Here is a 25,849-nt window from a genome sequence, read left to right on the forward strand (position 1 = left end):
TCTCTTCCTCTCAATGCAAAAGACATCTCGACAAAGAAATACAATTATTTTTCTTTTTCGACATTCATTATGTTATGATGTAAGTGTGCTTGCCCTCTTTAGATTAAATAAATCTTACATTGTGACACAGACCTCAGACAATCACTAATGAATGGGTCCATGAGATGCGAGTGAAAGTAAATTTGTTTTCATTGTGACAACAAAACAGCACTCACTCACTCATCTTCTACCGTTTTACCCTCCATATGAGGGTCGCGGGGGGACGCTGGTGCCAATCCCAGCTGACATAGGGCGAAAGGCAGGGTCACACCCTAGACAGGTCGCCAGTCCATCACAGGGCCACAAGGAGACAATAAAACCATCCACGCTCACACTCACACTCACGGACAATTTTAGAGTGTCCAATTTACCTAATCCCCAAATCTGCATGTTTTTGTTTTTGGACTGTGGGAGGAAACCGGAGAACCCGGAGAAAACCCACGCACACGCGAGGAGAACATGCATACTCCATGCAGAAAGGCAACAAAACAGCAGTAAAATAAAAAATATCTTCTGATTTTCAATAAATAGAGCTTTGTGGAACACAGAGGTAATGGGATATAAAACAAAACCAAATAAAAAATAAATAGAACATTCAAAGCTACATCTTAATACATCTTTCACCACCTGAGTACATCTTTAGGTTCCTAGGCTGTATCCTGATCCTGCTCTTGTGTGCTGTGCGGTGGAATGTTGTTAAGGTAAAAATTGGGGGGGCGGGGGGGTTCAGTGAGCAGGGAAGTCTGTGCCAAGTTTTAGCCTCAGGGAAGGTGAAAAGGAGTGAAGGAGGAGGAGGAGGAAGAGAGTATTTTCTTTTAGGAAGGGTGTTTGGGAGATTGTTGCAGGAAGCGGTCGCGTTCTCCACAGTCTGCCCTGAACGGTCTCACCTGGTTCAGGCATAAAGAGAGCATCAGCTGACACTTAGCTGTGCAAAGCCGATGAGCTTCACCTCGTCGGGGATCTCCGTGTCATCACAGCCGGACGCCTGAGCAAGAAGGGAAAACACCGAGTGTGTCAGCGGGGCAACGTTACATTGCATCCTGACACTGTGAATGTCATCATCACCAAGGCTAATGCTGCAAAATCTCCACAACAGATGTAGTGTCAAACTCTGGATTACCTGGGGGACTGGACAACCGCTAGTGCACTCAATAATTCACAGAATAAAGTCTCTCTGCAGTATTCTCATAACTATGACAACAATCTGGGTTTGTGCTTGAATTACTCAACATCAGAATTATTTCTGATGCCGCACTGACTAGTATTAGGAGGAATTATGCCTCATCTACTCACATTTTGGTGGACAGGTACAAACACAAAGGGATACTGAAGAGCTTAAAGAATCACACAAAGGCCCAGTGAGTTTAAGAGCAATGCCAAAATGTAGCTAGAAAAGTGTCTGCCTCCAACATTAAACACAATTAAATAAAAACTATTTCAACCTAATCTCTTTTCAGTTTGTAAACATCAATATAACCTGGTTTAGTTCGTCCCACTAGTTCCAGGAACAAGTTACACAACAGTTTTAATGTGTACAAATGTAGTTCTGGACATAACTGGCTGAACTTGGGGTAGCTCAGCGAGTCTTCTTTCAACTCAAAGGTTGTGGGTTTGATTCCGGGCACCACTAGTCTACGTGCCGATGTGTCCTTGGTGCTGACGCCTGTGCTGGCAGAGCGTGAAATGTGTGTGTGTGTGCGTGAGTGGCTGAATGGTAAAACTGTAGTGTAAAGCAGCTTTGAGTGGTCACCAAAAAGTGCTATATAAATACAGATTAAGCCCATTTAACACCTTTCAGATAAAACAGAAAAATTAAAACGATGCCTTATCTACCAGCATCGGTCCACACGACCACACTAATGCTCTTGTGGCTCAATGGGAGCAAATCCCTTAAGCCAGAGTTTAAAACCTGGCGGACAGCTTAAGGGAGTAAATGCCATGAAGGCAGTATATTTATTTCCACTGTTTTGGAGAAAGTTGTTAAATAATCACAGCTCCCACTAATAAAGCACAGTATTTATTTTACTGACAGTGGAGTCTCCAATTTTTATACCGGCTAAAAAAGATTTGTCGGCGTTCACTGTTCCTTTTCCGTTCAGCAATTCTGCAGAAAGCGGTGGACTTAACCTGCCATCCTCCATCGATTCACACCTGCACTCCGTCTCTCTGGGGATCTGAAAGTCCTGCAGCTGTCTGATCAACATGGTGGGACTCTTATTAAAACAGGTCGGTGTTCTTTGTAAGCCGTAAAGCTGCTCGGGTGCCACCCACGCTATAAATTGTCTGCACAAGATGTCATGAATTGCTCCCCGACTGAGGGTAATTATTGTCACTTCCTGGTTTCCTGTCACACTGCACTTGTAACTCTTCTGCTGGAGAGAAACAGCAGAGCCTCAGTGAGGATTTTACGCCCTGCAGTGAATCACTGATGAAGTGTATGCAATGCTTACATATGAACATGGTATTTCTCAGAACTGCCCACACTCTGACTTGTCATTTACCTCCAACATGGCAGAGAGGTCGGTCCGTAAAGCTCTGTTTGTTTGTTTCAGGGTCAGTAAAAGGTCAGTAAAACCTATAGTTGACATGTTTTTGTCAAATCCAACAAGGTTAATATTACTGCTTGATTTTTTTTCCCACAATATAATTTTTTACTCTAATAATTTTGCAAAGGTGACCTCTTGAAGTGGTATATATGTATATGTAATGTGCAGTTACTGTTAGCCACTCCTCTGCTGTGATTATAGATGACTATAGGATCACTGGTGACCAGTGACTGTGTTTGATGTAATGATTGATGCTTACAGTGAGAAACCATTGCTGCTGTTGGATGACAACTGTGTCAGACCTTCATTCCTCAGTTCCTCATCATGACACTAATTTAGTATTTCCACGAATATCACAAAGAAAAGGAACAACAGAAACTAGTTTCACAGGGCAGATTTTTCTGATGCAGACCTGATCAGCACTAAAGTACATTTTTATGTAGTGTATAGGTGTTGAATAATAAAAAAAAAAACATTTGTTACATATGTACATAGTTGTTAATAAAATCCTGGTTCCACACAACTCTCTCTGTGTGTGTTCCTCTGTATTGCTGTATTTAAATCTCGTTTCTCCCGCCGGTATTCCTGCAGTGCGCACGGCAGTTGATTCATTTTATTTCAAGAGAAATAAACATTCAACATTGCACTAGTAAAGCCGGTAACGGCAAATGGGTTGGTATGAGTTTGACTGAAAACACAAGAAGTGTGCGTGAACAGTTTAAAAGGTAAATTATGCACTTGTAAAGAATTGTGGGGATAAATGCTTCTTCTTCTTCTCCTCAATCCGTCTGGGTCTGATAGTATTGCTTGACAGAGCCCACAGAATAGAAAAATCATATAGTATATACAAGAGAAACAAAGCTATTATTCTAAAAGTTTAATTTGTATTATTATAGTAATAATAAATATAAATTAGACGGACCTCAATTTCAAGGAGCCCTTTGACTTTCATTAATTTATCAATATTACTAAAGGTTTAAACAGCAAGAATTCAGTGACACCTGCACAAATCCTATCTGCTGAGGCTCTTCCTTCACAAAATATGTGCAGTGCACGCTGTCGGTCAAATGGACCAGAGGGTCAAAAATACCCCTTTTCTGTTGAAATGTACACATTTAGTTTGAGCCAGCCACTCAGTTAATGTCTGCTGAACCAACAGAACAGCCGTAAATAAATTCTTTGTCCCTTGGTGGCAGCTTTCGTCCTACAAGTTTATTTCCGGACGAGAAATATGTCATCAACCATCAGTCAACTGAAGACTCACCAGCTTAAAGGTCAATACTTTGTAGGTAGTTGGGTCGTCTACTATCTTCTGAAGGTTGGCAGCAACTATGAACAGCAAAAACAACATCAACACAAATCCTAGAATGTGCACAACTCTGTACATAACACTCTTTAAGTAAAGTCTTAAAGACTTCTTGAATAAAGAAGTGTAACATTACCGATGACCACATCATGCCCGTTGACCAGACCGGCAGAGAAAAGTTCCTGGGAAACGCCCTCAGCAGTGTCTTGTGAGGGAATAATGAAAAAAATGAATGGGTATGTAAGAATCCACTTATCAGGTCATAAACTGAATTAGACACTGTCGTGAGCGTTCCCACTACAAATACCGCCTTGACTCATTATACACAACACAAGTCTCAAAGCCTGTAAATGTTGTTACAATGGGAATAGCACACAAATCAATCCACGCTGATCTCTCTTACCACGTCCTGGAGTGAATTCAAAGCGGATGTCATTCAGCTCCTTTCGAGAGTTCCTAAAAGCAAAAGATGAGTGGGTGTAATTGCACAAAAAAAGTACTCAAAAATGTCAGCTTTAAATGCGTTGCAGCTCTCTTCATCATATGTATACCGCAGGATCACAACAGTGAGCTCGGCAAAATGTGGATTAAAATGAGAGTCCAATTATTGATAGTCTATCCACACCTTCAAAATTTTTGTTGATTTTGGCCACCTGGGGGCAGCATAAAAGTCAAAGACTTCAAATGAACATGTCACCATTTCCAGGCAAACATGATAACAAACAGCAGGGTAAATAACTAATGTTTCTGCTTTGCTCTCAATCATCCACCACTTCAGCTGCAGAGACTATTATTTTCACCAGCTTCGGCTGGAGCTGGATGATGCTGAACCAGTAGAGAACTCTATCGTGTTCTGAGCTCAACGGAAGCACTGAGAATTTACCATACGGAGAAATCGTATTTACCCACGAAAACACAAGTATGATGAAGTATGATAAGCTCCCACACAAATATAGACTAAATAAAAAATGTGCAGATCAAGCCGTTAACTTCACACAAGCCTCCAAAGCAACTCTCAGCAAACACTTTTACTCCCAGCTTGCACAATTAACGGAAACGTACAAATAAATGTGCACGAATCACAGTGGCGGGCATAACCTGCTGTAAGGTGAAGATTACAGGAGATGCTCATTGTTTGTGTTGCTGTAGGTAACAGTCAAGTCCGTCTGCTTGTGGAATTGTTGCCTCTAATATTCAACCAATAAATATTGATGCAGATATTTTATAAGATGCGGTGCCGGTATTCAGTTGAACAGCACTCCCTGTCATGGGACATTGCTTCTTTCTTTCTCTGTTGTAAGTTGCTTTGGATAAAAGTGTCTGCTAAATTAAAAAATATCAATAACATATCTTTAAAATGTGTGTGTGTGTGTCTGGGAAAAGGTAGGACACCTCTGTGCCGTCACCCAGGAGAACTATGGTGGGAGCAGGTTTACAGTGTGACTCAATAAAGAACACAGCTGCCCTCATTTCAGGTGAGATTAGACCCATCATTCAAAGCACACAAAGATATTACATACTGAGTTTGTTAGGAGAAAAACTGGAGTTCATGCAGTAAGAAATTTAATAGATTTTCTGATGACGCAGATGGACGTAAACAGCACCACTCTCCACAGACAAGACAGGCAGCAGTGGGTGATAAGAAAGCAACAGATTACATCAGGACCGTGTGGGATCAGGTATAAAGTATATCACGTTTGTGGGAGAGTTAACAGAACCTTATTATAAAACACTCTGAGGATATTATGCTTTCACAGTTCAATATCAACATTTTCACCCACCGACGCCAAATGCCAAGGTTTGTTTCTGGCACAGTGTGAGCTAACGTGTGCGTATGTGAGATGATGTATGACGCATAGTCCCACTGGAAAATGGAGGCTTCACTTTTACAGATGTTCTTAAACAAACATAATAGTGAGTGGTTGATTCACCTTGAGAGCGATCTGTTACTGATGATGTCAATGTTTGTTTTTGCTGTGCAGTGCAGTGTGTCTCAAAGGTGACTGACAGTACAGCCTACTGGCCAACCAACCAACCTGCAGGCATGTATGACGCTTAGGGCTGTCAAAGTTAACGCGCTAATCGTTGTGACTAATACAGCCGAGAATCACGCGATGAAATAGTATAACGCAATTAATGCAACTTCTGCTGTGCGCTGACCTCTGACATGAAAGCCGGAAATTATCCGAGAAACAGTCACTTCTTTGGGTTTTTTTTTTTATCTATTGACAGCCATAATGAGAATATAAGTCATACAATAGAATTCACTGTCATGAGTGGAATATATAAAGTTCATAAAAGGCATTGCAAACACCTGAATCCACAAGAGAAATACAAGTACTTCAGGCAGTCACATCATGAACACTAAAACACTGGGGCTTAATATAAATGACAGGAAAAATAATGTTGTCAAGTTGCAGAATTTTAAGTCATTATTTCTACCTCTAGGTATTGTTTTTATTGGAATTTTTTATTTTCATTATTTGAATTAAATGTATCTTGGACTAACCTACAAGTGGCTGTCCATGTGAAGTTTTGTGTGAAAGGCAACGACACGCCACATTCCAGTTTTGTCCAAATACAAGTCAACAACCCTAAAAATAGTCCGTATAATAATCCCGAGGGGGAGAGTTGGTGACAGACTGGTGACAGACTGGTGACATCTATGGGCTATAGTTGACATGCCTGTGTGGAGGTGGATGGGATCTGACAAATGTTGGACTTGTTTGACTCCACAACAAATGAAAGGATAAGAGCAGGTGACAAACACGCTTCGGGCCTCAAATAATCTCTCATTGAAACCACATTGCTGATATCACAGATATAGATTGATGTTTTCAAAAAGTTAACAGGGACGCGTTTCAGGAGCGGGAACCTGACATTTCACTTTTTCTACAGATGCCCTTTATTATCAAGAACTTGGAGAAATGTCACATCTGGGCTCCAGTCAGTGAACTCAGTCTGCATTTGTGCCACTTTGGCTCGAATGACATTGCACCAATCGTCGGGCATATTATGCAAGTCATTACTTCCCCTTTAAACTGCTGACAGTGCTGTTCTCGGGGAGACCTCAGTGCCTCTGTTAAAAAAAGACTGAACCAGTTCCAACCAAACTGTTGATACAACCATCAGTGCTACTGGGGGTGTGTGTCATATTATCATAAACTCAAACTAATCACCTTCATTTCCTTTATTAGTTTAGTAAGGAGACCAATTTGCTGCGTGTTTGTGTTTCTCTTAAACTAAATTACATTCATGGATTAAGTATCTTTAAGTCTTTAAACCTTGACAAAGTGTCACATTCACGGTCGTGTACTTTGCCAACATTTCCGTGGTTTAGTGAAATACTGCTGCTGACAACCGATAAGATTCAGGCTCTTGACGACGACGACCGAAAGGACACTGGTTGATTGCGGCTTCTAAATATTTGGCTGTGACACACCACTGATCAGACTCCTGTCATTGAAGATTAAAGGGTTTGGCTCATAATTGCTTTGAGTGAGTCCAAATGAGTTAGGACCCATTCACACTATTGGAAATGTTAATTATGTAAAACATAAGAAAAAAAAAGAAATTGGTAATTGCTTTACAGATGTCCTTTAAAAACAAAGTAATGTTGTCTTATACTACATACAAATTAACCAAAATGTATCAACGTTAACATAGATATGTTGCTTATAATAATAACAACACTAATACTAGTCTGTAATCTTATTTTTCTTCACTTTACAACATACCGTAAAACTAATCCTGCTCACCAGTAAAAACATGAAGATTGGAAAAGAGACATGAAGTCAGACAGGAGGATTAAAATGCACACATTGTTCAAAGTTGAAATTCAAAAGTAAAGTTAAATGCTGATAAAAATCACTAAAACATAAGTCAAGGCGACGTCTGCTGTTCAGATGGCGAGAGAGGGAGTTTGGATACTGAAGAGTATGTCAAAGATGAGGGTATAGTGAAAGGTCTTGGTAATCTACCAGATAATATAAGAGGATTTAAAAGCCTTGCGTTTCTGTGGGATATAATATACTGTTAAGCTTTTGGGGTTTAGTTAAGAAGGCGTCCATCACATATGTGTGCGTCTCGTACTGAATGTGCGAGCTGTCCACCACAGCGATGACCTGACAGCCTAGTGCTGCTTAGATTTAACACAGTGGATACGATTCTCTGGTAAAGACAGATTCATACAAGCTTGCTCTAAAGTAACATAGATACCAGTATTTTTATGTTAACCTTTAGAACAAAGAGCACTCCGGCTGCATTATCTCCAGTACTATGTTAAAATGTACAGTATATACCAGAGGCTATAAGAATGTCCAATATACAGTAGAGTGTCCTTATATCCTTGTTTGCAGAACAACCTAGGAAAACTATATAAACATGCCTGAGCAAAAAGGTACTCAAAATGAGATTGAATTTGTGAAATTTGGAAATATGTCACAGTTGAAAGTTCACTTGGCTCATTATTATGAACAAAAAGAAAAGAAAAAACTGTCTAATTTGTGACTTCTGCACAATTATCGCTACTTTATATCACTATTGAAAAATGCGATATAAAATGAATCATAACCGTGGCAACACATAAGAAGACAAAAAAAAATACATTCTTTAAAGCCTGAATATGTGACCTATAAACATCCATATAGGACAGCAATTACCCATTTACCACGGATGCAATAAAGCCTACGTATGTGGCAACTCTACTACCAATGACATATTGAATCTGTCTGTTGAGTTTGAGCTGGAAAAACTACAAATTCAAATAAAACATCCCGTCTAAACCGCCTAGAAGGTCAAACCGCCAAAGTGCTCTATCTAATGAATTTCATGCCACAGTTAGAAATAAGTCTTCACCAGACACAAACCAGTTAGTCATCTCCTGGTGCGAGCTGACTGCCTGGGGAGGGACCTTCACATGTTTGCTCAACAAAGAGTTCTCTCCAACGAGCCCATCAGGGAGCACAGGCAGACTTTCAACAATGTGGACCAGTTCGCTGCGCCTACTTTTTCATTCTCACTGAATGAACCTCTGCAGAAGTAAATTATTCAGCAGTTATGAATCTGCACTTCCTTGATTATATATAATGTCGATGAGAGAGGAGAACAACTCGTCCTCAAAGGTCATGCTGTTGTTGAATTACAAGCTTCCACCAGCTCATTATAATGTTCATAAACAGCCTGTCTGGAATCACAAAGCAGGTGGCAGAGACTTCTCATGGCAGCGGGCAGAGCTAAGGAGACGCATTCTAACCACAAAGTTGACAGTTCACTCCTCTAGTATGCAGTGACGTAATGTAACAAAGTGCAAACATTTCTTTACTGTATTTGAGTACAAAATGCACATATCTGTACTTTACTTTGTTATTTATATTTCTAGCAACTTTTACTTTTACTCCACTACATTTCCTCTATCTATCTTTGTTCCTCGTTACTATCAAATATAATCAGAAGAAGAAGAGTTGGTAATAGTCTGTATTTATTTATATAGCACTTTTCTAGTCTCGATGAGCTGCTTTACACTATAGTTTTGCAATTCACCCATTCACACGTTTCAACATGGGGTTAAGTGTCTTGCTTAAGGAAACATATAGACTAGCAGAGCCAGGAATTTAACCAACAGCCTTCCAGTTGAAAGACAACTCGCTCTACCGCTGAACCACCATGGTTTAATCATAATTCCTCACTATTTTAATACTTTTATTTCTAAAAATTCTGTACATTTTATATCAGAAAATCACTTTTGATACTTAAGTACAGTAAATGTAATATATGTTAAGAATTTCACTTAAGTAATATTTTAAAAAAGTGAGTTCAATTTCTACCAAAGTCATTTTCAGGTAAGATACCTATCTTTAACTACTTTATAGAAGACAGATAGTAAGTATGCTGAAGTGTCCTTGGTGAAGACACTGAGCACTTCAAAACAGACCTTCTACATTACAGTTTCAAACACAAGTAGATTTAAACACAATCTATACAGCGCTGCATATCCAACACCAGAGCCGAACAATACGTGACAGCGTTTCTTACAACTCAAGCTCAAGTAAAAGTAAATGTTGTTGCAAAGTTCACAGGCTCAAACACCACTGGTGTTTAAAATACACACAGTGACACTTAGATATATGCAGTGTCTTATATGAGATTTTCACTACTTCAAGCCTCCACCACCTTTGTAAAAGAAAACTAGCTAGATTGTTACTCCAAAAGCAAAGAAAAACAATGGTTAAAAAAACCCCACATGTATTCTGATCATGCACACTGCAAATCAAATCAAAATGATGACACCTATGCAAGAGAGAGAAAACCAGACGACAGAGCAGAGCCACTCTCCTCCGAATAAAAGGACCGGTGAGAAAAAAAATGTCATGAACAGATTCGTGACAAAGGCAGAGATCATTATGTCCATTAGCAGCTGGGAAGTAAAGCACCAGGTAAAGACATAGTGCTTCCTGAACTGCTTTTGATTCTGGAGAGATCCAGGTCAGTTGTTTTGGCAGGTCAGTGTTGGCATATGATGATGATGAAGGAAACTAGACTGACATCAGGTCTCACCTTAGCCGTAGAACCATGTTAACAGCACCCTGAATGTATGGTGTATCCTCATACGGTTCAACCTGCATAAAAAAACAGAACTGATGATGAGGAAGTTTGCATTATAAATGGAGACATCAGACAAAAACACTCTCTGTGAAAAAGGGGGGTAGAAGCTTTGTACACAGGGCAGTATAAACTGTGTCTATGTATCGCAGACGTGGAAAACGTGTAAAGGGTAAAGAAAGGGAAGAATGCCTTTACACATTCTGCTTCAACATTCTCAATACCACGAGACAAATTTGTCTTCCTAAAGCAGAGAATGATGAGAAATGTCTGCTGAGCCGCTGTCAGAGTGGATTCCTGCCAGGTGGGAGCACAGGACTGCACCTCACATAAGCTTTGCCTCATTTTCAAAAATGACAGTAGCCTGAGAAAATGGGTTCCAGAGAGGCTATGGACGGGAAACACCCAGGCTCTGAACTGCAAAGTCAGACAGACGATCATTAACTCTGAGTTATTGCTGATGAGAACATCTCTCCTGGACATTCACATGTGCACACACACACAAAGCAACGTCTCCGTGAATTCAGGGAACATTACACTGAATTATATTCATTTTGTGAGGACACGCTCTAAGCATAACTATTAATTATCTAACCCTGACCTTAAGGCCCCTTAATTTAAAATGTACTCTTTTACATCATAAGGACTGGCTGTATGTCTACATAAGAAAGACAAGTCCTCATAAAGGGACTCTCTTTGTCTCTTCTACAGACTTTCATAAACAGATTTCGGCGCTCACAGCATATGTAATGTCTGGAGCACAGACACAAACATCTGCAGTAACATCATTTTACATAAACACACAAACTATCATGTGGTATCAAGGTCAATCGTGACAAATTAGAGCTGCTGCTGAGTCCCTCACCTCGGGATGCTGAATAGACAACCCTTCAATGGGAACATTGTTAGTCTCCTCCTCCTCCTCCTCCTCCTCCTCCTCATCCACCTCCTCCTCCTCCTTGGAGGAATAAAAGGAGAGGCGTAATTGCAAAAATGCTATTGCATTCTTGGTAAAAAGCTCAGCTTGCAAACACTACAAAATCAATGCCGGCTTTGTTTGACAGGTTACAACATTGTTGATTAAACTGGATAACAGGTTTGTTTTTTTGGGTGAAATAAACACCGATTACCAAGGTCAGGTGGGCAAGTTCATTTTAAAGTATCAAATTGTACAGTTAGAAATCATAAAGACACAAACGAGAGGATACGTTCAACTGTAATTACACAATAAATTGTAGTGTGTATTAGAAGAAGAACTAACTTACATCTTCGGCCTCATCTTTGACCCTTCGTGACTGCAGGGGAAAATACATAATGGTAATCATATCAATATCATTTTTTGCCAAAACCATCCAGATACACGTTATGTTTTACCTTTATGAGAAAATAATTTAACTGGTGAAAGGAACGAGCTGTGAATCACTGAAATTAAACTGAAAATATAACCCTGTAGAAATACTTTAAGCAAAAGGTGATGTTTTAATGGAGGGCAGGTGGTGTTTCAGGAACAACCATCCAATATATTAGTATAATATCAAAATAATACAGTTTAAGTATCCATCCACACTACTCTCCCTCTTCAGTGAATATCCGCATGTGTTGGTACTTGAATCATAAATGTGGCATTATTCTAAGAAGTATAAAAGCTACAACATAGTAAAAGAAAAAAGAAATTTGAGTTTATAATACACAGAACATCCAACATATCCAATATGAAACTGACAGAGAAAAAAGGCTCCACTACATATCAGTGTAATGCACAGGCAGCAACATGGATTTATCAACACAGCACAGACAGGTTGCTGATATTTTAGATCCATGGTCGGGGCATAAACATCATTCAGCTTAAATATCAACAAGACAACACTAGACTTTACTTATTCGACTAAACAATCTGGGGATGCAGATGGTCAACATTGTGCAACTAATCCCCCCATCATATCACCTACTGTTCATTCATCTACCACTTTATCCTCCATGGATCTGCTTCCAGCTAACATAGGGTGAAAAGCGGTGCACACCCTGGAGAGAGGTCACCGCAGTCTATCACACAGATCAAATCTTACTGACTTACTGTTATTTATCTCATCGTTCATATCGTTATTTAAAAAGCCCTTTGCTCGGATCGGTCTACTTCCTCCAGCCTCACATCCTTGCAGCTTTCTTCCTGCTCATTACAGCCGCCTCGTGACAGAGTCTCTTAGAGACATAGCATCTGCCACCTGCTATCTAAACAGCTAAATGATTAGGGAAGCAGGGAATGTACAGGGTCAAACACGGTGGGAAAGTTGCAGTGCATGGCTATTTGATTTGCACGTTAGACGTGACATGCATCCGTAATGAAACTCCTGTGTATTTGAGGATACATGCAAGGTCTTGGCGTCGCGTCACCTACCCTCCCCTGAATTATTGCCGCCTTGCCCTCCTCGCTGCCCTCGTCCAGTTCATCGTCGCTCCACTCCCAGTCTCCGTCCTCCGTTTTGTGCAGGTGACCACTGGAGCCTGGGACTCTCCTCACCTGGAGTGATGACAACGCACAGCCGGCACAGTAACATTAAAGACACCGTGTTTGTCAGCTGCATTTGTACTGTACACCGTGCTCTACCCATGAGACATTGCTCAGATGTAAAAGCATGCCTTTTGTCTTTTTATTTCTTTACATTATAGATGTTCCTAAAAGTATAAAAGCTGTATGTTGGCATACATTTAACTCACATCTGTAATAAACCTCTTTGCCTGGTGAAGACGTTGTAGTCTATGTCAAAATGTCGGACTAATATGAGTTAATAAATGTAAGTGTCCTGGTATCATAGTTTTAGGCTGGGTATAGCACAATGAGTACAATAGAGAAGAAGGAAAAAACCCACACAGAAGAGATATTAATACAATTCAAACTTGGTTAAACACCATACAACAGCAAAATGTAACCAGCATAATGAAGCAGACGAATAAGGCAGAGTCACTGAGGAAGCATATAAGCGGCTGCAGCTCTACAGTCTGGCAGAGTGTGTGAGACGAGCAGCAGAGTGAGGGTGAGACATGAGAGCACTGCAGTGTTACAGACAGAGGAGGCAGCAGCTCACAACTGCTGTGAGCCACTCAATCCAGCCTCCAATAAAGTCCTTAGCTCTAGACAAGGTCAAAGTTAAAGAAGCACTACCCGTCTGGTGGTGGTGTCAGGTTTATTTTCCGAGCCTGACACAAAACAAAGGCTCTCCCATTTGAGTCCAGGGTCCTTCAGCAAAACAGACACAGATCAAAGTGCTGTACAGCCACACGGGACCACACAGACAACATCAACATGCACTCACAGACGCTAATGCAGGGAACACAAAAAATGCAACTGTCAAAATGACCCCGATGCAAATGTATATTATGTGAAAATGAATATCGACCTCACTACCCAAGAATGTGCCACATCAAGGCTCTAGAAAAGCATCTGTGCTAAACTAAATCAGTATTCAGTCAGCATTTGTGCAGGGGAGCACAAATTATAAGCCAATATCAATTAAGAATTTTACAATTTACTCTAATTTTTTTATGCATCAATTTAAGACCACACTGCCACAATGGTTGTTACCCATTAACATCTAATCTTTCATCAATAAACCCTCAAATTAGCTCATTTGGAAGCTCAACAGTGGGTGTCAGGGCGCCCTCTGCTGGTGACTCACCTTACCTGTGCCTACTGTTCTTATTGTATGACCATTAATATATATATATTCTGATATAACAAAAGCCTTAAATTCAATTCAAAATAATGTATATTTGTCCTCAAAGGTAAGTGTTTCTGCAAACGATGCACAAACAATAAATTCACTGAATTTCAAGTGTAATATACTCGCTGCTATTAAAATACAGATTCTGAAATACAAAAACACAACAACAGACAAATCTAAACACAGATGTCTCACGTCGACACAAGGATGGGAAGATTCAAAACGCCCGTGACCTTTAGTTGAACTGTTACTGTTCACCAGACTGATACAGCAGCTTCTGGGATAAACCCTAACATAACCTGTTTATTTGACTCTACAGCATATTATTACTCATTTGTTGCATGTGGAAGAAAGTATTTTCTCCTTCCCTACAATGTCCTTCTTTATATGAAGGAAATCACTCTTAAATTTCTCTCTCTTTTCATTAGATTTAAGTTCAAATTACTACATTGGTGACAGCTGACGAGAGGATCTGCCATCCCCTTCTCATTCACTGGAGTCATTTCAAGGAGAGTCCCTTTTAAGTCCTGTTTAAAGAGGAAGGTATTGTATAAGCAATTTGGCCTCGAGTCTTGCCTGTCTTTGACCCCTATAGTGGATGTTACCTTGAAGCAGAATTGCATGGTGTGTTTACTGTGACCACAGAAAACCACACAGGGAAGAGAAAAAAAAACAGAACAGGAACAGAACAAAAACCAAGGAGGAGACGTGCAAAAGGGCAAAGGAAATATGTTGAGGTGGTTGAGTAAAGAGAGGAGACTTTTAAACACCGGAATAAAACTATACTGAATAATAATTCAAATAGATAGGTGGCAGAATCTTGCATTGCAGTGTTTGTCTCTGCAAGTCAAATCAGCAAAAACTTACAAAGACTTACAGTGGCTCATATATTTCATCCACTGACAGTATTTTCTATGCAAAATCATAAATACTGTTGAGTCATCTCAGACCCCAATCTCGTGCAGTATCTTTTGGAGGTGACTGTTAATCCATTCCAATTTGGCGAAAGTGGAAGCTGCAATATGCGGTGTTGACAAAACCGACAAAAATCCATGCAGATGTTTAGAAATTGTTATTACCGCTAAAGACACATACCTACAGTTACCACATGAGTTATCAACAGACCTAAACAAAACCCTGCCACTCCCTCAACAGTTGCCTCCCTCCTTATTGATACTCTGCCCTGTTTGTGCGTAATGTTAACGTCACACACACTCACAGGCCCGGCTATCCACTATGCCCTCCATTTACACTGGACCAGGTCAGTGAATTTCCATCACACTGTGGGGCCAATGTGCCTTTCGGAAATGATCCTCTGCTCCCATTTCTGCTGTGGACATCCATGCGGACTTTCATGTGCAGCCAGTGTCAGCTGAACCTGAAAACTGCACTTCCTCCCAATAAATTGTGGGCAACTGAGCAAAGTGTGTGTGTGCTGATTTCCTTTAACCTGCCCTTAACAATGAATGAAATCCTGTTTCTCTGTGTCACATGCACACCGACACAGTACTATATCTATACCATTTGACCCTATTAATGTGTTAATATTTGATTTTTGAGATGCCAAATAAAGTTCCAGTGAGTAGCTACTGTTGACTCTAAATGCAACACTCTGTTGGAAAGAGATACTTCGGTCAATCCACGCCCGCTGCCAAAAATATTTCTCATGTTTAGTCAATAACCTGAGTTATTTTACAGGAGAGGTTTGTGTAAACATACCTTCTTAGCTCGCTGAGAAATCTTTGGTGCACAACACAAAAGCTTTTCAACCAGATGTTCTTTGTTCTTTGAGAGAGAGAGAAAAGAAAAACATTTAAATAAAATCTAACTACCAATAATAAATGGTGAATGTAATCGCGGCCTATTAATGAGCCATAAAAATCTGTTCTGTTACAAAATAATCATCCTAAAAATATTCTACTCGATTGGGAGAAATTATAAATGATAAATTATCACAGAACATACACAATGATTTTTTTATTTTCTGCCACAATAATAAATGTCCTTGAGGACTTTTTCTAATGTAACTCATTTTATTTAACCATAATAACACTTAAAAACAAAAAAAAGAAAAGATGGTAAGTTAGATATCTGACATGAAACAAATACCTTAGCCTTCTGGAAGAATTTACACTTCAAAAGCTCTGCAGCTGTAGGCCTGGAGATAAAGTAGAGCATGGTTGTTGAATGTTAATCGTGTGTTTTTTATTACATCAGCTTTCCTCACTGGATAATGTGAATGGAATGGAAAGTGGAGCAAACCTTTTGGCAGGATCCTTCTGAAGGCACATAGTTATAAGCTTTCTAAACGATTTGCCATACTTTTTGAGCATTTCCTTGTCCTCTACACCCGTCTCTAGAGTGGGTGGGTCATTCTGTAGGGTAAGCATTAAAACCTGAAAAGACGGGGAAAATGGTCAGAACCACCCACACAACGCAGCACAACACATACGAGGGATTGAGCAAAAGCAGAAATATCTGCCAAATACATAGTTTTGTCTTTGCAGAGACAGTTCAGTGGAGTTAATGTACACTCATTGTTGTTTTCTGCTAGAGAAAGCACCAGACTCACAAATGTAGAAGACTCACCTTCATAGGAGGGTAGCGATGATAGGGTGCAGAGCCTGTTGCTAACTCTATCGCTGTAATTCCAAAGCTCCATATATCCGCTTTGAAATCATAGCCTCGTACCTGAATTAAACAGAATAAACTCTTCTAATTCCATGAACTCACAATGCAAACAGTTAACAAACTGAAATGAAATAGAACAATTTACAATGTCTCCTACAGTTAACATTTACAGGCATACTTCACCGATTTGCATTTAGCTTTAAATTACTAGAATAGGGGTAGTATTTTTGAAAAACTGTGCTTCCCAACCTCAGTTTCCCCTGAGTTGAGAAATATATATATATTTTTTTTGTTACGTGCCCACCAGTGACACTTGGTCCGAGCCTTTGTCCGAGGCTTGAAACTGCAACGCTAATTCTGCACTTTAAAGACCCACTCGTAGGGGGACGGGACGTCATTCCCAGAATGTAAACGGTGTCCGCCATCTTTGCTAACAGTTACGCTAACAGGACCAAGTGTCACTGTTTGGGCACGTAACAAAGAAAAGAATAAAGATATTTCTCAACTCTGGCAAAAATACTGCCCCTATTCTACTAATACAAAGCTAAATGCAAGTCGGTGAATTATTCCTTTAATTTAGAGGTGACACAGTATAGACTCAGTGACTCACTTGTTCCATCACCTCCGGTGCCATCCAACATGGTGTGCCAACAAAGGTCTTTCGTACTTTGTGTCTAGTCATATCGCCTCCTGCAGCTAGGAATGCACTCACGCCGAAATCTTAAAGACAATCATAAGTAATGCATGGTTCGAATCTATGAAATGTGTCGGAAGGAATCTGCATGCAGATTGATTCTGATAATCTCTAAAATTGAAGAATGGAAGTCATTATGGTATAATTTTGCTCAGTCTCAATCATCAACAAAGGCATTGAATGTGCAGATCTATTATTATTCAGGAAGTATAATTGCTTAGTTTTCCTTTAATCAGTGCATGTGTGTTTATATGATATTGGTTTTGTGACATGTTCTACTCTACCTGCAATCTGAACAGATCCATCTTCTCCCAGAAGTATGTTTCCAGCTTTCACATCCCTGAGGTCAACAAAACACAAACAGAGTGAAAACATCAAAGACCTGTGGTGCAGCATTGATTCTTCTGTCCGTGTGAACGAATCCCACAGCCCCCCATTACTATCTGGATCTCTCTGCCTGAGGGCCTGCCTCTCAATGACCTTGAAATCCAGGAACGTTGACGGAACACAGCATGTGAGCTGGTGGTCGATAAATGCACTTACTGCATTTAACGGTTCACGTATCTGTTTTTGCTTTAATTTTCAATTTGAACAAGCGTGTGAGCGTGCGTTTACCTGTGGATCTGTCCATTTCTGTGCAGATAGTCCAGACCCTCCAGCACTTCTTTTAATATAGTAGCAATAATAGGCTCATCTAGGGCTCGTCTTTTGTCCTCGTCTTTGCTTGTGTGCTTAATTATGTCCAGCATGGAGCCTTAAAGAGGACGGACACAGCAGACAAACAAAAGAATCCGTTCATTTTGAACATTTTAAATGCCCAACACAAATCATCCCCCCAGTGTTCCACTGAAACATTACATGATCGATATCTATGACGAGGCACAATCTATTTACTAGGTGTGATAATTGTTAGTTTTCCCTCAAACACTCAATCCGGACATTGATTAACATCACTGCTGCAGTTTCTTCATCATAAAGATGTCCAAAGGAACGTCAGGTGTTATTTAGCACGGCGTACAGCCAACAGTGTGCTGCTGCTGTTGCTGCTTTAACCAAAATGGAAAGTAAAGTCAAAATACTGCAGTGAAAAACAGCTTTCTGTGGTCTTAGAGTTGACGTTAGTTGTACAAACGGAGACTAGAATGCGTGCTTGGTTGTCCAAGCATTATATTAAATATGACTACAGAATTTTCTCATTTGAAATTGCTATTTGGCAAAAAAATAAGAACCTCTGATATACAATACATGTTGATTTAATTTAGTTTTTAAAGGCAGTCCTGGGCAAGATAGGAAGCAGCAAATTAAATTATATAGCCATATTGTTAATATCGTTCTATATTCTACTTTCTTGGAAATGCATGTTTCTTATTTATAATCTTTTTCTTTACTGTCTTTGCTGCTGTGAAAATGTAAATTTCCCCACTGCTAGACTGCAAATAAAGGACTATCTTATCTTATCTTAACTCGTCTGCTTGATCATTTAATTCTATTTTGTACAGCAGTGTTAGCCATATGCATTAGGTAACAAAAAAAAAGGTAATTTCGTGTGTATCGTCACATTCACCGAGAATTCATGTATTATTAAACCAGAGAGGTGGGATTCAGTTCCGTGCAGCTTGGACGGTGATGCTTACCTCCGCTCAGAAGCTTCATGACTAACCAAAGTTCATCCTTTACCACAAAGGAGGTGTAGTAGGTGACAATATTCGGATGGTTGCACTGGCTCATGGCTTGAATTTCTTTCTATTGTGTGAGAGACAAATCACAGGAGATTAGGTCATCGCAGCTTTATAGTCATGACTTTTGTTTCCCCTTCAAATAAGAAACTCTCACGACATCAGTGTATTTACAGTGTATGTGTCTCAACAAGAACAAAGAGAACAACAACAATAAGGATTAGAGGCAGAGGGAACGCACACTGAGAAAATAGCCCACATTCGTTGTACTCACCAATAGCTCGTCCATGCTGGTCTGGCATTTTTCCAGGTTGATTCTCTTTATGGCAACACGCTCCTGTCTGGGGGTACAGAGGGCTGCCTGCACCACAGCTGTGGCCCCGCTGCCTGGAATCACAACCACAACAGAGCAATGGCAAAGTGGACACTAACAAAGAGGGACAAACACAGCTGGAAGGCGACTCTTAAAGTCAACATCAGCCCTGCGAGAGCTGATAATGTAACAATAACAACTGGCCGGTAATATAACAAAATGCTGAGTGCATGACGACACAACTTTTGAACTGTTATTACATTATGAAGCCAGCAGAATAGTTTTCTCCTTATAATAAGCAGCAATGATAGAGAGACAATACCAGGGTGCCATGACTTGAAGTTAGCTCAAAAAGTACATTAGGTACTAAATTAATGTCAATTATTTTGACAATCGATGAATCAGTTTGAGTGTTTAAACAAGTTCTCAGCTTTTTAAATGTGGTTTCTTTGCTCCATATAACAGAGAAATCATTAAAACATTGTCATTTTTTGGTTTGTGGACAAAGCGAGACATTTGAGAAATCATCATTTCCAGATTTGAGAAACACTGATCAACAATTTTTAACATTTTCTGACATTGTATGGACCAAATGCAGGATTTTATGCCACCTAGGGGTGAAGTTGCATTTTGCAAACAAGTACCTTACATCTGACAACAGGAATTCATTGATCAGTGCCTGTGTTCTTAAAATTGTTATTGTGTTCACAATTCCTGCTCTTTAATCCTCTTATGACCATCATAATAATCAGGCCCGCCTGGATTTATTTTGATTTTATGGCTGTAGTATTGTCAAAAAATGTTCAATGAGTGAGTGCTTCTGCCCCTTTTTCAAAGGCTAACTTTCATTTTCAATATCTGACAGTTATTCAACCGTTAAGCTGACGCCACAAACACCCTGAGGGCTACTGTAATGACAAGTATACGGATGCAAAGCTCTCGTTCTCTGCTTTCCGGTATCCATTCATACGTCTTCTAACGCTTTATCTGCCACAGGAGGGTCGTGGGGGGTGCTGTGCCAATCTCAGCTGACATAGGGCAAAAGGCGGGGTCACACCCTGAACGTCTATCCATAGTTTTAGAATTTCTTAGATGTCACAAACGATTTATAGGAGTTACGGTAATGAGAAGCACGCATGCCAAATCCTGTCAGTGACGACAAGGTTAACTGTCAATTTGTTTGCACTTTTTAAAACCACTGTTTTATTGTGATTCATTGTTTCTAAACTGTTTCTTGTATTTGTGATATTTATTAAGACGTGTGCTACTGAACTCTTGTCAATGAGATCTCGATCTCAATGTTTTTTTTTTTAAATGCAAGTAAAAATAAATATACCACATCTTAAAGTGTGTGGGAAATGAAAACAGGAGAAGACCGCCCTAGGACCAGTGTTTGACTCGTCTATTCTGTGTTATTGTACAAACATGTACAAACAACATGGTTGACCTTGTGTGTGAAAGACGAACCACTCCTTGTGTGGTATAAAGGACTCATTCTACGGCAGGGGTCTGCAACCTGCGGCTCTTGAGCCACATGTGGCTCTTCAGCTCCTCTACAGTGGCCCCTAGTAGCTTTAAAAAAAAAAATACAAATTTTCCTTCTTTCAAAGTGAACACCTCTTATTTAGAAATCAAAGCGATTAACACAAACTGTTTTAATATTCTTTGTGTCACACCTAATGTCTACGTCAAACGCAATATTAAAAAGCCTCCTTGACAGACTTGTGTATGTGAAGTATGTGAAGCCAGTCCTGTCCATCTTTGGATCCACATACATTTTTTCTCAAGCATAACAACTCAAATATTGCTTCATTTATTTCAAAGTGGGTTCATTTTTGTTTCATTAATTTGCCAAAAACAACGGAAGGACTAGGTCTACATAATTCAGTGATTTATTTTTTTAAGAGGTTGGGTATAAATAGCAATGAAATGTCGAAAGCATTTTTTTTTCATCAGTCTAACTGTTCATAGAAAGCCCTAAATTCAGACTATAGATAGTTCATTTAACTTCTGCCAATAAACCCTCCTTCACAAACCCTGGTCTTCACAGGCGAGGTGCTTCTCGTGAGTCTGCATTTACATTGTAGTATTGCTATGTCAATATGACATGAGCTGACTCAGCACTTGTTTCCAACAATGTTTACTTGGACAAAAGGTGTTCACACCAAGAAGCTGTGACACAGCAGCGGCAAAATACACTGTACAAGCATGTGTTACTCACAGATAAGACGACGTAGAGAAGCCGTAAGATCTGAGTGCTTGCCAGCTGATTATGAGAAGAGAACACGGGGTCTCCATTACCTCCTTCACACAGCTGTGGTGCTGCTCCTTATCTCACCGATGATATGACTTGTCAGCTCATCTGCAGCTGACAGGCGTTTACCCCAAATATTCTTTTTTGTTCACACTTTTTGGCACTTTCAGTACATTTGAGATTTCTGTCGTGAATAATACTTTTAAATCACAGTGATTTACAACAATGAAAGTATGTTGTCAATAATGCAGGTCAAAATCAAGTAAAATACCACCACTCCTCCCTTTTTATTTATCTCTAATTTATTATTATTAGTCATTTTGGTGATGTAACTTTATTTGATTTTTTCGTTTGCCCAGCCCGTACTGATTGTCGTAATTGGGGTAATATGTTGTGTATTGTTATGTGTAAGATGTGATGCTTTCAAACACAAAATTCAATAAAAACCTGGATTACAAAAAATGATGTTGATAAAAAAAATTAATTTCCAAATGCTGGCAAAGTTTTCATTGCTGGATGAAGTAAATGGATCCCATAAATCTACCACAGGCATACACAGACCCAAACATTAATCGTGATAGCACGTATGCACAGTATATAAACAACACAATAGGAACTTGTGTGCCTACACAACTTTGACAGAGGTTATTGTGGAGGCGATTATTTGATCAAAAGGACATTTTTCATACAGAAACTTCCATTTACACAGTACAGGTGCCTAAACTTTAAAAGCTTCTTTCTCTGGGCCATAAGAACTTAAAACTCAAAGACAGTGTGGATCCTGAAAGTCGTGTGTGTGTATATACTGTATGTCCAATTGTACATGTTGCTTTTTTTTTAAAAATGATTCTAATTGTATTCTTATTTTACTGTATTTATACTTACTGCTGCTCAGATACGCACAGCAATTCCATTGTATACCTGCTGCGCAGTGACAATAAATGCTCTGTTTCACTTCAACAGTGTAGTTGTGTAGTTGCACATGACTCCAATGATGTTTGTTGTTCTCAATGGTTTTACAGCTTAAAACAGAGGTGGCAGAGAAGAGAATACACGGTGGTTCTAATGCTGTGCAGTGTTTGTGTTCTTTTGTATGAATCCTATACTCCTAAATAGTGCGGCTACACAGTTGCTTGTCATATTCGGGAAAATCAGGTTCCCAAAAATTGAACAGTGGACTTTATAGAGAGAGTATTACATTTTAAAACATTTTATTTAGTCTTTATTTAACCAGGTAAATTTGTGTTGTCATTTATTCTTTTGTTTTTGTTCTCATTATGTTTGATTGTGTTGTATTTCTATTCTCTGTCCTTTCACTGCTGCAACATGTGAATTTCCCCAGTGTGGCATCAATAAAATCTAATCTAATCTAATCTAATCTAATTTTATTGATCAGATCTGAAAATCTAAAAGCCCCCCCCATTCAGTTTGAATTTAAAGAACATCAAACTGGACAAAGTTTTCAAGCAAAGAAGTAAAGCAATGACCTTCACTTCTCTATAGAGCAACAACAACAACAATAATAATAATAATAATAATAATAATAATACAGTGGTGAGTAAGGAGACATAGTTTGTAAACAATATCTGATGGTTTTATTATATATGAAGACGTTTTTGGACACAAATGTTTCACCTTTATGAGTCAAATAAGTAGCATTTTGATTTTGAAACAGTTCCTTCCGAATTAGTATTCACATACAGTTAAAATATTTACTTTTACTTTTAAAAGTTGCCCCTTCAGTCTCTTCATTCATCCTGTTGCAAGGCATGACTACACGAGCTCAGTGTGGTCGAGTCGAGCATTTACACGACCACAGCCCCTGTGATTTTTTTTTCCCCTTTTTTTCCACTACTGTCAAATGAACTGGACACGTGCCCCACGCACATAAACACACACACACACACACACAGAGAGTAGCTGTGTACTATTAGACTCACTGTGGGAATGTGACATTGTCAACAACTGCAGTTCAGCACTGCAGATTGTCACCCACCCACCCACATACACACCGGTAGTCTCCACTAACATCCGCATTGCAAAGACTTGCGGGAGGCTGCTGCATGCTAAAAAAGCCGGTAGGCCCTGGTCGTCAGTCCCAGCTGATGACCCACCGCCGCCGCGTGAGTTTCAACCATACCAGTCTCTCACTCACTCTCTCTTTCTCTGTGTGTGTTTGTGTGTGTGTCTGCCTCTCTCTCGCGCGCGCTCTCACTCTCTCTCTCTCTCGTTACTAACCTATGACTTCCTGCAGCTCGTACGACTCCCTGGTTATTGGCCAGCTAGTTGTCAGCGGCGCAGGCTGCGGGTGGTGGACGGGAGCCTGAGATTCGCCTTGATCCGCCATGATGATGATGATGAGGATGATGACGGTAGTGGTGGTGGTGGTGATGATGCGCGAGTTAGCTGCCTCTCTCTCTCTCTCTCACACACACACACACACAGAGAGAGACAGGCGGACACACAGAGAGAGGGGACGATAGAGTGAGGGAGAGATGGAGTGAGTGTAGAGAGAGAGAGATAGTGTGTGTGTGTGTGTCTCCTCCTCAGTGAAAGTGTCAGCTGGCAGCGCAGCTTCAGCGCAACCCGGAAAATAACGGAGCGCACGCACACGCACGTGCAAACACAGTGACATTCAAGCTGAACGAGTCAATCACCGCATGGTGATATCGATTAGAATCGTTATTGATCATCGAGAGGGGAAAAAAAAACAAGAAAAAACAAACATATAACGTGCGACTCACATTTTTAAACTAGTTCATGTTTTACACAACTCAGTTAAAAATGTTACAGAAAAAACAAGACAAGCAACAACTGGATTTAGTGACACGCTGCTTTGTGTGTGTGTGTGTGACACAGCTGTGACGATTTCAACTTGTCACATGCAGGGTGGACCACTGCAGCTGAGGGGGCGAACACTGGCCACTAGATGGCGCCGTCGCATTTCTATATACACGACTTGAGAAGACACGTGATCTGACTGCATGTTTTTATGACTTGAATAATGAAAGGATTTCTGGTTCATCTGTTAATAGCAGTCTTGTATAAAGTAGAATCTTACCAGAAAATGACTGAGGTAGAAGTTGAAGTCACTTTTTCATAATATTACATAAGTAAAAGTCTTAAAGTATATGACATTTACTGTACTTTAGTATCAAAAGTAATTTTCTGATATAAGATGTACGTTTTTAGAAGTAAAGGTATTACAAAAAGTGAGAAGCAAGGATAGAGCCATGGTAGCTAAGTGGTAGAGCGAGTTGTCTTTCAACTGGAAGGTTGTGGGTTAAATTTCTGGCTGTGCTAGTGTATATGTGTCCTTGAGCAAGACAGAGAGAGATGTCGTTTACTATGTTTCTGTAATGGTTAATACACCAGTATAAAAGCTCTTTAACCAACATATTTTTAATGCTAAAATAAAATTATTATTGTGATCCATTTTCAAATGTACTGTTTTAGAAAAACACAGGGAAAAAATAGTAAAGCACATTATTATTTAAGATGTCAAATTATAGATATTAATTTGCATTCCTGAACAGAATTTTTTTTTATTATTAGTTTTAGTGGTTGAATGTTTGATCAATTTCTGACTTCTCAGAGAAGAAGCCCAGTCAGCTCAAATTTGGATACAAAAAGGTGAATTCCCTTTATTTGTCAAATAAATAACAATAAAAAAATGTTTTGTTTTAGACAAGTTTTTCAAAGATTTCTAAAATATTTATGTTTTCTCGTTTTTATGGCAGATGGTCTAATAAATGTGTCAAGCACTGTATATTTTCTTTTTCTTTCTTTTGTTTCAAACCTTATCTTGTTTTCATTTTGTCACACAACATTGTTTTATTTTTACACTTGCTTTGACAATGTAAATGTGTGTTTCCCATGTGAATAAAACCTTTGAAATTGAACAGACTGGAAGTGAGAGACTGGAAATAAATACAATAATAACAACAATAATAATAATAATAACAATAAATGTATATTATTGTGATTATTCGTAGCAGTAGTATGTACACATATTTTAATTAGTAATGAGACAATACCACTTTTTTTGAGTATCTACTGATAACTATATTA

The 25,849-nt window shown here is 39.5% G+C and overlaps 1 protein-coding gene across 4 annotated transcripts; it reads right to left on the minus strand.

The window, feature by feature from the left end:
* Positions 1-498: 498 nt before the first annotated feature.
* stk39 (serine threonine kinase 39) lies at positions 499-24,171 on the minus strand. 4 transcript variants are annotated; one of them, XM_044019819.1, is made up of 18 exons: positions 24,017-24,171; positions 19,486-19,598; positions 19,170-19,278; positions 18,151-18,289; positions 17,820-17,875; positions 17,452-17,561; positions 16,800-16,901; positions 16,473-16,606; positions 16,320-16,368; positions 15,930-15,995; positions 12,887-13,009; positions 11,757-11,786; positions 11,357-11,413; positions 10,447-10,508; positions 4,295-4,347; positions 4,028-4,096; positions 3,850-3,914; positions 499-1,024 (listed from the first exon to the last, which is right to left on the minus strand). In XM_044019819.1, the coding sequence occupies exons 1-18, from the start codon at positions 24,123-24,125 to the stop codon at positions 950-952; spliced, it is 1,521 nt and encodes a 506-aa protein (XP_043875754.1). In that variant the 5' UTR covers positions 24,126-24,171; the 3' UTR covers positions 499-949. The 4 variants fall into 4 exon arrangements, with proteins under 4 accessions (XP_043875754.1, XP_043875751.1, XP_043875753.1 ...); XM_044019816.1 differs by lacking the exon at positions 11,357-11,413 and adding an exon at positions 13,652-13,726; XM_044019818.1 differs by lacking the exon at positions 11,357-11,413.
* Between the last annotated feature and the right edge of the window lie 1,678 nt (positions 24,172-25,849).

Source organism: Solea senegalensis, linkage group LG2 (genome assembly GCF_019176455.1).
Source record: "Solea senegalensis isolate Sse05_10M linkage group LG2, IFAPA_SoseM_1, whole genome shotgun sequence".
Taxonomy (NCBI): Eukaryota; Metazoa; Chordata; class Actinopteri; order Pleuronectiformes; family Soleidae; genus Solea; species Solea senegalensis.

Excerpts from the sequence above, each read along its gene's own strand:
- stk39 (XM_044019816.1), bottom strand. The coding sequence starts at position 24,125 with ATGGCGGATCAAGGCGAATCTCAGGCTCCCGTCCACCACCCGCAGCCT. Across the intron at positions 10,509-11,756 it reads TCAAAGATGAGGCCGAAGAT|GTTGAACCGTATGAGGATAC; the intron begins GTAAGTTAGTTC and ends TTTTTTATGCAG. Across the intron at positions 4,097-4,294 it reads TGAATTCACTCCAGGACGTG|ACACTGCTGAGGGCGTTTCC; the intron begins GTAAGAGAGATC and ends TTCCCTCACAAG.